Source organism: Frankliniella occidentalis, unplaced genomic scaffold, assembly GCF_000697945.3.
Source record: "Frankliniella occidentalis isolate FOCC.00 unplaced genomic scaffold, Focc_3.1 Scaffold14, whole genome shotgun sequence".
Lineage (NCBI taxonomy): Eukaryota > Metazoa > Arthropoda > Insecta > Thysanoptera > Thripidae > Frankliniella > Frankliniella occidentalis.
Genome location: NW_026267144.1, coordinates 1,783,123 through 1,795,466, shown reverse-complemented (window position 1 = coordinate 1,795,466; position 12,344 = coordinate 1,783,123). Strand labels below are relative to the sequence as shown.

The 12,344-nt window shown below is 43.3% G+C and overlaps 4 protein-coding genes across 5 annotated transcripts in view; 2 read left to right on the top strand and 2 right to left on the bottom strand.

The window, feature by feature from the left end:
- Positions 1-4,322, top strand: part of LOC113203490 (uncharacterized) — a 75,095-nt gene extending 70,773 nt beyond the window's left edge. For both annotated transcript variants that reach the window (XM_052263766.1, XM_052263765.1), the window contains 7 exons: positions 272-466; positions 559-852; positions 1,284-1,573; positions 1,654-1,850; positions 2,252-2,398; positions 2,701-2,954; positions 3,102-4,322. In XM_052263766.1, the coding sequence (XP_052119726.1) occupies positions 383-466; positions 559-852; positions 1,284-1,573; positions 1,654-1,850; positions 2,252-2,398; positions 2,701-2,954; positions 3,102-3,398 (1,563 nt within the window). In that variant the 5' untranslated portion in view covers positions 272-382 and the 3' untranslated portion in view covers positions 3,399-4,322. The remainder of the gene's footprint in view (positions 1-271; positions 467-558; positions 853-1,283; positions 1,574-1,653; positions 1,851-2,251; positions 2,399-2,700; positions 2,955-3,101) is intronic.
- Positions 1-5,955, bottom strand: part of LOC113203491 (glycosyltransferase 25 family member) — a gene marked incomplete in the record, with an annotated part of 102,430 nt that extends 96,475 nt beyond the window's left edge. Inside the window, 5 exon segments of the mRNA XM_026418208.2 lie at positions 4,412-4,601; positions 4,708-4,827; positions 4,898-5,240; positions 5,316-5,553; positions 5,666-5,955. Coding sequence (XP_026273993.2) covers positions 4,412-4,601; positions 4,708-4,827; positions 4,898-5,240; positions 5,316-5,553; positions 5,666-5,880 — 1,106 coding nt within the window.
- Positions 5,956-6,061: 106 nt separating this feature from the next.
- Positions 6,062-9,935, top strand: LOC113203492 (exocyst complex component 8). Its single transcript, XM_026418209.2, has 13 exons — positions 6,062-6,263; positions 6,438-6,593; positions 6,695-6,921; positions 7,055-7,197; positions 7,282-7,435; positions 7,534-7,672; positions 7,775-7,961; positions 8,046-8,190; positions 8,285-8,465; positions 8,547-8,677; positions 8,786-9,008; positions 9,086-9,279; positions 9,367-9,935. The coding sequence occupies exons 1-13, from the start codon at positions 6,209-6,211 to the stop codon at positions 9,628-9,630; spliced, it is 2,199 nt and encodes a 732-aa protein (XP_026273994.1). The 5' UTR covers positions 6,062-6,208; the 3' UTR covers positions 9,631-9,935.
- LOC113203493 (sperm-associated antigen 7 homolog) lies at positions 9,931-11,767 on the bottom strand. The gene is made up of 6 exons (XM_026418210.2): positions 11,569-11,767; positions 11,271-11,338; positions 11,098-11,186; positions 10,791-10,962; positions 10,541-10,700; positions 9,931-10,423 (listed from the first exon to the last, which is right to left on the bottom strand). The coding sequence occupies exons 1-6, from the start codon at positions 11,645-11,647 to the stop codon at positions 10,281-10,283; spliced, it is 711 nt and encodes a 236-aa protein (XP_026273995.1). The 5' UTR covers positions 11,648-11,767; the 3' UTR covers positions 9,931-10,280.
- Between the last annotated feature and the right edge of the window lie 577 nt (positions 11,768-12,344).

The following is a 12,344-nucleotide window of genomic DNA, read 5'->3' as shown; positions in this document are numbered from 1 at the left end:
GGGTTGCTGGACTCCGTTTCATTTCCCGTGCTCTGGCCCCTCCGGGGCGGGCGGCAAGGTGCAGCCATGGAGAGTTTGCCAAAAGAAATGAGGAGGGAGAAATGCTGCCGCCGACTCTGCCATACACGACGGGAATGCCTTTGCTCCCGGGCTCTCTGCGGGACACACAAAGCAGCGTCCGCTCCTTGGACCCGCCAGCGCAAAGCGGCGCAAAGGTACGACGGTCACGGGAACGCTCTCACGACGGCTCCTCTCCCTCTGTGTGACGCAGGCCGGCGGCGCGGGCTCCCCTGGCTGAGGGCGGCGGGGGCGGCGGCGGCGGCGGCGGAGGCGGCGGCGGGGCGCAGGCCGAGGCCCGACGGGGGGCGGCGTGGCAGCGCCCATGGAGGCCGACGAGCCGCCCCCGACGGGGACGGCGCTCTGGGACGCCAACAGCACGCAGCACAACGTCACAAATGCTACCGCCGTAAGTAGGCTAAAGTGCGACCGGGGAGCGTTGTTTTTAAAAAAATGAAATTCTCCCTTTCTTTTTTGGTACTCACAATGCATATGTTGCAGTCCCCGTGCGCCTCGTGGCCCGCCTCCAGCCTGCGCGACGTCAACGACAAGACGTACGCGCTGGTGGAGTTCTACTGCGCGGCCACGCTCATCGCCGTGTGCGCCGTGTCCGTGCTCAACAACGCGTGCGTGCTGCTGTCCACGTGCTGGATCAAGCGCCGCCCGCTGTCCACCACCATGCGCATCTCGCTGTCCCTCACGGGCGCCGACACCATCTCCTCCTTCTTCCTAGGCGTCTCCTACTTCATCAACAACATCCTCAACAGCGTGGCGCCCCAGGACACGTTCGACGTGGTAAGTACGTGTGTGTCGTCCACACTACAAACTCTATATACCTCGCTTTTAACTAGAATATTTTGTTTGGTAACTATTAAATTTTTGTGCTCTTTAATATCATCAAGAAATTGTTTTGTATTACTAAAATTTTCCTACTACCGTAATTATGATACTAGGACAACGTTTAGCAATACTACGAAAACGTTTAGTCGTACTAGGAACAAGTCTATAGTAATACTAAAGAATTTCGTGGTAATACTACTACAGCACAAAACTTAAGTAGTTACTAGGCAAATTTTCAATTTTCTACTATAAAAAGTTTAAAGAGTACATTCCAGCAACCTATTTTAGAACGCACTCAACCACCCAACGAACCCGCCGTAAGACACGCACGCAAGATTATTTATACGCACTTCTCTCACTTTTCATTTCTTTGCGGGCTCGAATAGGTGTACCACAAGAGTGAGTGCTACCGCGTGTTCCCCGAGCGCCTGACGTGCGTCAAGCTGGCCCTCGAGGCCCTGCGCCTGGGCGCCGTCCTCGTCACCATGCTGCACCTGCTCGCGCTCGCCTCCAACCACTACCTGGGCGCGCTGCGCCCGCTGCACTCGCACGTCCGCCACGCCTACCTCTGCGTCGGGCTGGCCGCCATCTGGATCCTGCCCGAGGCCACGCTCTTCGCCTACTTTGCCTCGTTCGAGGACGACGGGTTTCGCGCGCCGGGCAACTGCGGCTACCAGTAAGTGTGTGCCTGATTTGCGTCGCAGTGTTAGACAAAAGAAAGAAACCTATAACTTACAACCAAAATTTTCCCTCCAGGTTCCTCACGCACTATGACTTCCACATCACCTTCTCCCTCTTCTTCTTCTTCGTCCTTATGATCATGATCTGCATCTACGTCCACATCTACATCATCGTGCAGCGGCACGAGCGGAACAGGCACCGCTTCAGGCGGACGGGCTCGACCCACCAGCGCGCCGAGCTGCGCCAGCTCAACGGCCGCGCGCACATGCTCGGTGAGCAAACGCAGCAAAATTTCAGAAAACAACATTTGATTCAATTTTTTAAAAAATGTATGGAAATCATTTCAAAACGTTGGGTCCCATGGGGTCCTTTTTGCACGCGATTATGACAATAGGTGTGGCCATGTGAGATTTAACGACTCATCATGTTAAAAATGTTGTAAAACTATTCCAAGTTTTCTTTCATTTTTTAAAGCGAACTCTTATCACTTCAAACCCTTTGTCGTGTAAATTAGCCTCGTTGTTGGCCGGTGGGAGCCCCTGCGGAGTGGAGGGTAGGCCAGCCCGTCGCACAGCCGTGCGCTGGGGCGCTCGGGTGGCCTACCCCGCAGGGGTCCAATCACCCCCAGGTCGGCCGGAGCCCCAATGACGTGTCGCTTTGCCGCTGATTGCAGTCCAGCGCGCGGCCACGGACCCCGGGGGCGCCGCGGCCGGCGGCTGGGGCGCGGCCGAGGCACCTGGCCCGGAGCCCAACGGCGGCACGGGGGACCACAGCTCGGCCGCCAGCAGTCTGATGCGCAGCGCGCGGTCTCGGAGAGGGGGTGAGTTGAGTAGCAGCAGCACCCCGGGGGTCCCCTGCACTGAGAAGAAAGCATTACCTGTGCAGCTAAAAATTAGCTGTATATGGATAGCTACATTTTGGAGCTATGTAGCTAAAAATTAGAGATATGGATAAACGTTTTGCTCTAGAACAAAGTTTTTGGCTGTACAGATAACTTTTTAATTGAATTGCTCCAAATGTTAGCTATCCAAATACAGGTAATTTTTAGCTACAAGGGTAAATCTTTTTCTGAGTGTGCCACTACCTGCTTTGCTACCCGGCCACGCGTCGGTTGCCCCGCAGGATCGCCCCAGTTTCGGCGCAACAAGAAAGCCATCGTGACGACGCTCTTCATCCTGGGCTCGTACCTCATCGGCTGGATGCCGGGCGTCATCTCCTTCATGCTCGTGTGCGACAAGGACTGCCTCATCCCCCGGGAGACGCTCCAGGTCAACTCCATCCCCACGCTGCTCATCTTCTGGTCCGTCAACATGCTCATCGTCATCAAGACGCTGGCCAACTCCTTCATCTACACGTCGCGGATGAGGGACATCAAGGTGGGCACTACGGTGGTCGCTACACAGCTAGCTAAACATTAGCTAACAAAATAGGCGACAACTAAATATTTCATCTATACAGATATTTTTTTTGCTGTGCAGCTCACAGCTCAGTCCTCAATGCGTTATCTCTCTGTTGCTCCACAGGACGCCCGGCGCAGCATGTGCAACGCCCTCGCGCGCCGCTGCTGCCGCTTCCTGCCGCAGTCGGCCGACCCGGCGCGCGGCGCGCTCTTCGGCGGCCCGCCCACCGAGACCACGTGCCACCACGTGGGGGCCATGGGCTACGCGGGCGGCCACTCCATGTACTCGCGCTCCTCGGCGCGCAGGGTCAACCTCAACGGCGTGGGTCACGGCGGCCGGCGGCAGGCGGGCCTCGCCGTGGCCATCGAGCCCGGGCGCAACCCCGACCCGCTGCTGGGGCTCGCGCAGTCTGACGTCTGAGGGGAGGCTGCAGCGTGGACCGCGAGCAAGACAATGTCCCACCCCCAACCTTTAGAAATGATTGGAACTCAAGGCATCGACACTACTCGGGATGGGCGACTTTTCGTCGCAGACACGTGACTAGTGCGATCAATCCCGTCCTGTGCCAAGGCACGAAGCAACACGTTTCAGTGCCAATATTTCTTAAGTTGTGAGTACAAATCGGAACTGAGGAAGCGACGACTGCACGGTCGTCTCCATAGCACCAACAGACTTTGCCTGCCGATCGATTATTGTTCGGGAAACTTATGGATGAAAATCTCGATTAAAATTTGACCTGAGAGCCTTGAAAAACCCAAGTGTTGTACAGTACCTATGAAGCCTTCAGAAACCTGGCATTTGGATTGTAAAACTCTGAGAAAAGTTTTCGTGTGTGTTATTTCACTAAAATAAACTTATTTGGGGTAGGAAAATCTGGAATAATTTTTTTAATTTTCAGCCAAGTCGGGAGGAAATTTGAGATAAAATGGGTGCCAAAGAAAGTGTAATTCTCCTTTTGATAATGTAATTTTTTTTCGGTGGTTTATTTAAATAATGCATGTTGCTTTAGAATAATTAAGTAAATGCCAAAATTTTAAAAGAACAAAACATTGAAAACTTCTCTCAGAATTTTGCTCATCCAAAATATTTTAACATTATTTTTTTACATTAAGGTATAAAGGTACACCACGTTTTGTATGGTCAGCATAGGTTAAACCAAGACAACTACTCTCTGCTTATTTTGAAATCAATGTTGTATATCAAAATTGAGATTTGAACCCCATGAACTACTATTATTAATAAAACCAAACTGGTGAGAAGTACAAAGTTTGAATGTGATGCAAGTTGGATTAAATATTTTGGTAAGCTGAGTGGATGACTGAAATATATGATAACGATTCTGTACTTTTCTTCCCTGTGTCTCACACCCTACCTTACTTTTGAACTGAGATGCAATAACACAACCCACAATTTTAGAAAAATGTTGAACTTACCTGCCATCTACTGCTGGAATGAACTTGGCGACAATACCTAGCTCCTTTAATGACCTCTCCATTCTTAATCGGCGTTCTGGTCTTCTTTCGAGGTTTATAACATAGATTTCATCTAGACCAAGTGTATCTGGTTCTGGGTACTGGATGTATTTGGCCATAACATCACTTAGTGGCAGAGGGTCAAATTCCGCTGATAATTGGAAGGAAAGTCATAGTTAAAAATTTCTCTTTAAGAAAAATAGTACAGCACTCTTTCCTCATTTTGGAATATTTTCAATAAACGAAACAACATTTACCTAGCACTTCTAGTTTCAGATTTACTAATTGATCGTAGTCAGTTTCAAGTGGATCATTTTGCTCCATAGGAATCATAACAAAGCCATACATCATATCATTGCATACAAATAATGGGATATCTGAAATTGTAACATAAAAATGATTTGTGCAGAGCAGGATTTACTTTTGAATTACAGTTGCAAAGGTTACCTGACTTATTGGCTCCAACAGCAAATGTAATAATATCATCATGTGGTCCGGAGTAGTTAACAATCTTGTTGGGAACAAATGTAAGTTTGTTGGACACTGCTTTTCTAAGATCTATGATGACAGAGGAATGAACCATAGGGACGTGAAAGCACCCTGTCTGTTCACGATAGTATATAGGCTGATACTCATCAGTTCTCTTGTAATAGTATTCATCTGTCATACCACACCAAAAGTTGGAATACATTCCATCTGATGACAACATTGGTGCAGCTACAACCTTATCTTTAGCTATTAGTTCTTTCAAAGCATTGGGCTCCGTAATAAAAACATCGCTATCCAAGAACTGCAATAAAATAATAAATGATAAAACACAGTAAACTATGAGAGAAAGATCATAAGCAGAATATGGATTACAGACCCACACAAAATCAGCCCACAACTGTCTGGCAGTTTCTAGAGCTTCTTCTCGCAACTGAATAACATGAGTGAATCGGAGAGAGGTCCAATGAGCTGGACCTGTTTCTTCGCCAAGCCGAAAAGGTGGCGATGAGAGTATTTCTGAATTGATTGAGTGGTAATCATAAGTTTTCTGGGCGTAACTAATCCAATCTCTAAGAACATCTGGTGTGTTATCTTCGTTGTGATCACTGCGAATCCTGTTCACAAGTTCAATCAAGAAACATTAATGATGCCATGCTGTGAGAATGCATCACAAAATTGAGACAAAAACAAAATGCTGGATTCTGAAGCTAAGATATTCAGCCTTACCACAGTGAAATGCGTGATTTGGGATAAACCAGTTTCTCTATTAGTGTCAGAAAATACGGTAGAGTATGTGCCTTGTTTCTGGCGAGAACAGCTATCATAACAGTAGGAGCATTTCTGATTCCTGAATTATCTCCATCAGCATTCTGCCCACAAATAATATGACACAACAGCACAGTGACAACGCTTAAACACGAAAGATTCCCAACTAAATTCATTTTTGGGATGGAAATGAATGACTCAATTAGAATTTGTTTATCAACATCATCAAACGCGCACGCCGGTAGGATGAGACACTTGTGGTAACGTGAAGGGGGGCAACTTCCGCTTACACAATTTTTCATCTAATTTGTAATTTGGTGGTAGAGTTTGAATATTGATATTGACATTAGTATTGCTGGTCGTTCTGTCATCTGTCATCACAAACAAGAAATGGGGTTATTTTTGTGATGTTCAAGAAACAGTTTTGTCTCTCTCTCCTCAAGGGTCTACAGTTTTCAATTTACCATCTGTTTTATCTTTAAAGCACCGAAATACCAAGCAATTATGGCTGATATAGCTGACTTAAAGATTGGAAGTTCAGATTTTAATCCAGACAAATGTAGGTACTTTGGTCAACTCCCCTTAGAAAAAGATATTTTGCTTCTTGATCCTTAATCTTTTCATCTTGCATCCTGTCGTGTCCACTGTAAATTGACACATAAAGGAGTTTTGTTACACTAGTTTGAAGGTTAAAGACAACCTTGGATAAAATTGGATCTAAATTTGTTTGCAGATGTCAGAGAACTTTCACAACGATGTGTTGGTGGTCAAGAATTACAGCAACAATATCAGAAGATTCAAAGTCTTGGAGAGGACACCAGTGCTCAGCTGAAAAGGAATGTATATCAGAACTATACACAGTTTATAGAAACAGCCAAAGAAATATCACGTATCCTTTTTAAAATAGATCATTTAACATCTAAACAGAAAGCATTCCAGTACTATTTCCATCCTTATACCTGTTTGTTAAAACCTTAACTTATATATCAGATCTTGAAAGTGAGATGTATCAGTTGTCTCACTTATTGACTGAACAACGTTCCTTGCTAGCAGCTTTAGCTAGTACATCGTTACTTGGGGGCACTAACGCTGGAGCTGCCACAGGGGGAGAGAGTTCCACAGATGTCACTGCTGAACCAGAAAAGCAGTTCCAGATAGAAGATGAGGAACGTAGAAGAAAGCTAACAGCTGCGTTGGAAAAAGTTGAGGGTTGTGTTGTAAGTATTAGTCTGCTTCCTTCCTAAACAGCATAATTTTTTTTTACACATTATTTACTTATGTATAATTTACATTTTTCTCTGAGCCCCTTGTTTCTTTTTTTCATGTATAATCAATCACACTCTTTCCCAGGATTTGATAGAATCTCCAGCAAGAAGTGTAATTCATGAAGGTGATCTCTTGGAACTAGATCCTACAGAAGGCACTGCCATGCAACGCATGCATGCATTTCTTTTTAATGATGGTCTACTCCTAGCCCCTTGGATCCCTAACAGGTAAAGCACTTAAAGATGCCTATGTAGGTTGATTCCTTAACTTTTATTATTATAATTGTCAATTTTCTGACTTCTTTTGTTTAGACGAGGACCAGCTCGATACAAATTCCAAACACTTATTGAACTGGGAAGTTTTGCTGCAGTAAATGTTCGTGACATGGGAAGTGTGAAGACAGCTTTTAAGCTACTGGCCTTCCCTGACACTCGCTTATTTCAGTGCACTAGCAATCAAAGCAAGGTAAGTGAATAGATGAGTTTTGCTTTTAATTTGAATTGATTTGATATTTTGTTCTATCTTGTTCTAACTTTTCTGTTTTTCATTTGTCACACCACTAGAAAGAGTGGCTTGAAAAATTTGAAGCAGCAAAGAAAGCAGCTCTGGCCCAAGAACAACCTAAACGGCAAGAGTCTGTGGCTACCTCAGAAACGTCCCCTGTACGTAGTTCTAGTGTTGACTCTTCATCAGGAATGAACCGTGAGTAGCCTTATCCATTGATATTCTAACTTATCATAAATTCTACCTATTGTGTGGAATTGACATTGTTCATACACTTATATTTTTTATTACTGTTTCCAGCATTTGAAGATAATTGTGCTGTAAGCTCACCAGATATTGCAGAATTACCTGAATGGCTCCTTGAACTTCCAGAGGACCTCGATGTTTGTATAGCTCAGAGGCACTTTGAAGATGCATATGCTCTGCTCCAGAAGGCTAATCAGTTTACTTTTCCTACAAGTAAAGATCCTCAGCTTTTAGATATAAGGTAAATAGACCTTAAACACTCATCCAAACAGGTTTTCCATTGAATGAGTACTGTAGTATAAGTTTAACTCTAATAATTTTGTAGACGTAAAGTTGATGGGCGTGGGAGAGCACTTATAGAAGTTCTGATGAAAGAGCTGGAAGTCTCTCCAGACAAATCTCTCCAAGGAGGTTTACGAGCTGCTAGGCGTGCTGTTCGATTGCTCAATCAGTTAGGCAGGTCTTCGCAGGTAACTCTCAACATGCCATCAGCAAACTTGTTTTTAATTTTTCAGACACTTCTCTTTCACTATCTAATATCATAATGTCACCTAAAATTTCCAGGCATGTGATCTCTTCCTGAAATTGTGCAGTAGTATTTTAAAAGCACAGTTAAGACGAGTGAAACGAGAAGGTGCAACTGTTGTTTATGTCAAACACCTCGGAGGAATTTTCTTTTCTAACATGATGGACATGGCAAGTGAATTTCTCAGAGCCTTTCCAAACTCTCCAAGCTGTGCATCTGGTAAAGTTTTCTGAAATTATTTGAAGGTTTCCTGTGTATTACTGTATTCTGTTGTGATCAAGATTTCAATTTTTCTTTCAGCACTTGTTGTGTGGGCTGGTTCAGAGCTCACTCACCTCACAAGTCATTTGGTGAAGCAAGTATTCATGCCTCAGTCACCCATCTCTACTCTTTCAGAATGTGTTGTTACCATTCGAACCCAGTGTGATCAGGTAATTGTTCTTCTATATAATGATGTATTTACGTCAAAAAGTGGAGTCAACAAAAAATCTGTCAATAGTTAAAATCTGTCAATAGTTAATATGATCTGATTTTCACAGTTAACATCTTTGGGTATCGATTTACGATATCAACTTGATGGATTGCTAAGGTCTCCACTTCAAAGAGCTCTCAGTGATGCTAGAGATAAAGCGGTTGAGGCAGTTAAACTACGAGCAGTTGAAGACAAGTGGCGTCCAACTAATCTTGGAAATAAAGATGCTTTGACTAAATTTGTGATGGAAACTGGTTTGTCTCCCAACCATATGCAAAAATATGTGCAAGGTAAGAAAAACTGTGAGTGTGGTTGTAGCTTTTATTGAATAAGTTTTTTGAGTATTGATTGAAAACTTGTCGTTCAGGAGAAAGCTGGATTGTACTCTCTGCTAGTACAGTTGCTTTCACAAGACAATATTTATCTCTCTTGGAGGATTGTTTAAGGCTTTGTACAACAGAGTTGGCACATACAGTTGATCAAGTATTAACAGATGTTTTTGGTGCTCAGTTGTCACATGTAGAAGTAAATCTCCAAAGTGACAAGTTGGGAAATCCTGAGGTGGGTATACAACTGCTCCCTGAAATCTACAAGTTTGTGTAACAGAGTTTGTACTTGACTGTATGTTCTTAAACAACTCTCTTCCAGAAATCTTTTATTCAAAAGAACGCAGCCTTTCTATTAAGCGAACTTTTGCCTTTGGTGACCAAAACATATCAGGAAAGACTTAATAACCCATGTCAGACCCTTGAAGTTTTGAAAACTAAGTTTTCGTGGATGAAGCCAGCTGATGGTGATGGTGGTGAACCCTCACCAGCACCAGCTCCAGCAAAACGCCCTACTCCATTGCCACGGACAACAGCACCCCGTCCTGCACCCACCAAATACTCAACTGTCACGGAATATATCTAACTAGGTATTAGTAATTCAAACAATTGACAAATCTGATGTACTGACATTTAATATTGTAGGTGTACCTTGTAACTTATCTGTGATCTCAATGGAATTTTTAACAAAAAAAATGCATTACATAACTTTGTGCTGCACATGAACTTGATGTCATGGATTCAAAAGATTCTATTGGATATTAACTAGCCACAATTAGTACTGAAAATTATTGAAAATGTATACCCAAATAATGTAAATATATATTATGAGCTATTATTGTTGTTGACTCCAGCTGGAGATAATAGGTAATAAAAAGAGTATGAATTTCAGGTAGGTTGTGAATATCTGTTTAATGTCCTTTGCCTTTCAGCAACATTTGCGTCAACTAGAATAACAAAGAACAGGCACTTAAGGTGAAACCTGAAGTCCCTCTACAAAAAAATGGCAACAAATGCCGTGAAATAGATTGCATTGTAGGCAACCACTTTGCATGACTATCAATGAATGTAAGTTAAGGGCAGGTAATAGGCACAAACATATGAAGCATGTCATTCAGTATAGAAATGACAAAACGTGATTTTCTAGATATCTTAAATTAATGAATATGTACAAATAATAATTTAACTCCAAAATTTAAGGAGGAGAAAAAGAATTGGATTCATCTAGGGACATCTTCATTGTCCACTGCCACCAGCATCTGCAGATGTTGATGATGATGATGCTTCATCAGGATGGCTCAACTTTTTCCTTTTCTTTGATTGTATATCAGCAAGTGTTTGCTCTATGGACCTCAGGTCCTTCTTGTTGGCACTTGGAACTGTAACACATTTGATGATAAGTTTAAAAGCTATAATCACTGAGTCTTATGAAGTATAAAAAGCTAGTTCTGACAAGAGGAAACTTGAGGTAAGAGTTGATGACACAATTTTCTTACCAAAGCCATACTGTTTATTTGTTTGAGTGATTCGTGCTGCATCCAGGGCAGCTTCTTTCCCGATGAGATGATGATACTTCTCCTGATAATTAGTAGTAGGAACAACGTCTGACTTTCTCTTCCTGCTGGCCTCTTTCTCCTCCTGCAGTTCTTTTTCTCGCTGAAAATAATTTAATGAAGGAAATGTTAGAAATCCTGCCATGTATATTTTTGAATCAAATTTAAAATCAGTAAATAAAACAGAACATACTCTTTCTGCTTCAGCTTGTGCCTTGAGAGGATCCCATTCTTCTCCACGCCTTAAAGCAGCCAACTCATCATCACAAGGAGCAGATTCTTTCTTGAACAAAGTAACTGCTCTATCAACTTCTTCCTCACCAAAGGAAAATGCAGCAACACCAGCGATCTCTGCCACATCATGTCTAGAAGTCCCAAATAGAAACAGTGTAAGTAAGGTAATATATTTGATAGTTGATAAATTCTCAACAAATTCTTCTTCTTCAACTTCAACTTCTTCAACAAGGGTTATTACTACTGCAGTAAAAATCATTACTTACACAATACTGCGGGAAACTTTATCCATGGGATCAAACTTGAACTTGTGCTGCGTATCATCCTGGATGAATTTGTTTATTTTCTGCTCAATCTGGAAACGATACGAGTTGACAAGCTTCATACAAGGCAGGTACTACAAAGTAGTCACAGTAGCCAATGAAAGGGTTTTGCATACCTCATTTCTAAACGCCTGGAGACGAGCACGTTCTTCTTTTTGTTTCCTTTGGATTTCCTCTCTTTGCTCTGTAATACAATTAGTTTATAAGTAAAAAGAAATATGATAATAAACACAAGACAGGTTCATGGCAAAAAATCAAAATACAGAAACAGTAAGCTACTGATTCAGGCAGAAATCTAAGTCATCCATAAAGTATCGTCGCCGATTAAACTTATATTGGAAAAAAACAACTTATAAGTTTTATGTTCTATAAATCTTTTTTAAGGTTAGATGAAATTGAGTGGAAAGTCATTACTTTTAATCAAACTGTTTCTCTGACTATTCACTGTCGGTGGTTTGTCCATGGAGTTCAGAATAGACCCTAGCAAGTCCATTGTGTCACAGTATTTGAAATTACTGATAATCAAAGAATAATTAACCAACAATGGCTGATCTAGACTTTAACTATATAACAACAACAACTCAGAAGCAGAAGAGGAAGTTGAAAAAGACGACCGTGAAGACCAGCTACGAGGCTAGACTCGAGAAAGAAGAACACACAATGAAAAATTCTCACGACCTTCGATATCTCGATATGGCAAATTTATCATAGCTCGACAGTCAAAATGTCAAAACTTCCTGCTAAAACTACGTTCGGGATTGAAAATTAAAGACTGCTTGGCTGCAAAAATAAAAGATGAAATAAAATGATTACCTCAGAAAATTTTGCGAAAGCAATTATTTAATCACGTATCTCAACCGTTTATTTTATTTCCTGCTTCGTTTAACGGAGCGTTTGATATTTGATTCCGAGATTCGTTGTAGGACGAGAAGGTATGGCCTTAAGGGGATTTTTCGGAGGAGGGTGAACTTGTTCGCTCTGTCCGGCTTCAGTAAAGCCCCACCCACCCAGCCGCACTCGGGCGCTCCCTCTTGCTCCCTTCCCTCTGCGGCTGCGGGTGGCGCCCCCCCCCCCCCCTGGTGGTCCTGCTTCACCCCGTCAAGCACACCCCTTTCCTCTCGCTCTCCCGCCAGCGAGGCACGTCGCGGACCGCACCGCGCGGCGCACACCGCCCTCCCGCTGCCGCCACT

Bases quoted from the DNA above. Each gene is read 5' to 3' on its own strand.
- LOC113203492 (XM_026418209.2), top strand. From the start codon at position 6,209: ATGGCTGATATAGCTGACTTAAAGATTGGAAGTTCAGATTTTAATCCA. The intron at 7,198-7,281 runs GTAAAGCACTTA...TCTTTTGTTTAG, and splicing joins GCCCCTTGGATCCCTAACAG to ACGAGGACCAGCTCGATACA. The intron at 7,673-7,774 runs GTGAGTAGCCTT...TACTGTTTCCAG, and splicing joins CTCTTCATCAGGAATGAACC to CATTTGAAGATAATTGTGCT.
- LOC113203493 (XM_026418210.2), bottom strand. From the start codon at position 11,647: ATGGACTTGCTAGGGTCTATTCTGAACTCCATGGACAAACCACCGACA. The intron at 10,701-10,790 runs GTATGTTCTGTT...AATTATTTTCAG, and splicing joins CACAAGCTGAAGCAGAAAGA to CGAGAAAAAGAACTGCAGGA. The intron at 10,424-10,540 runs GTAAGAAAATTG...AATGTGTTACAG, and splicing joins AAATAAACAGTATGGCTTTG to TTCCAAGTGCCAACAAGAAG.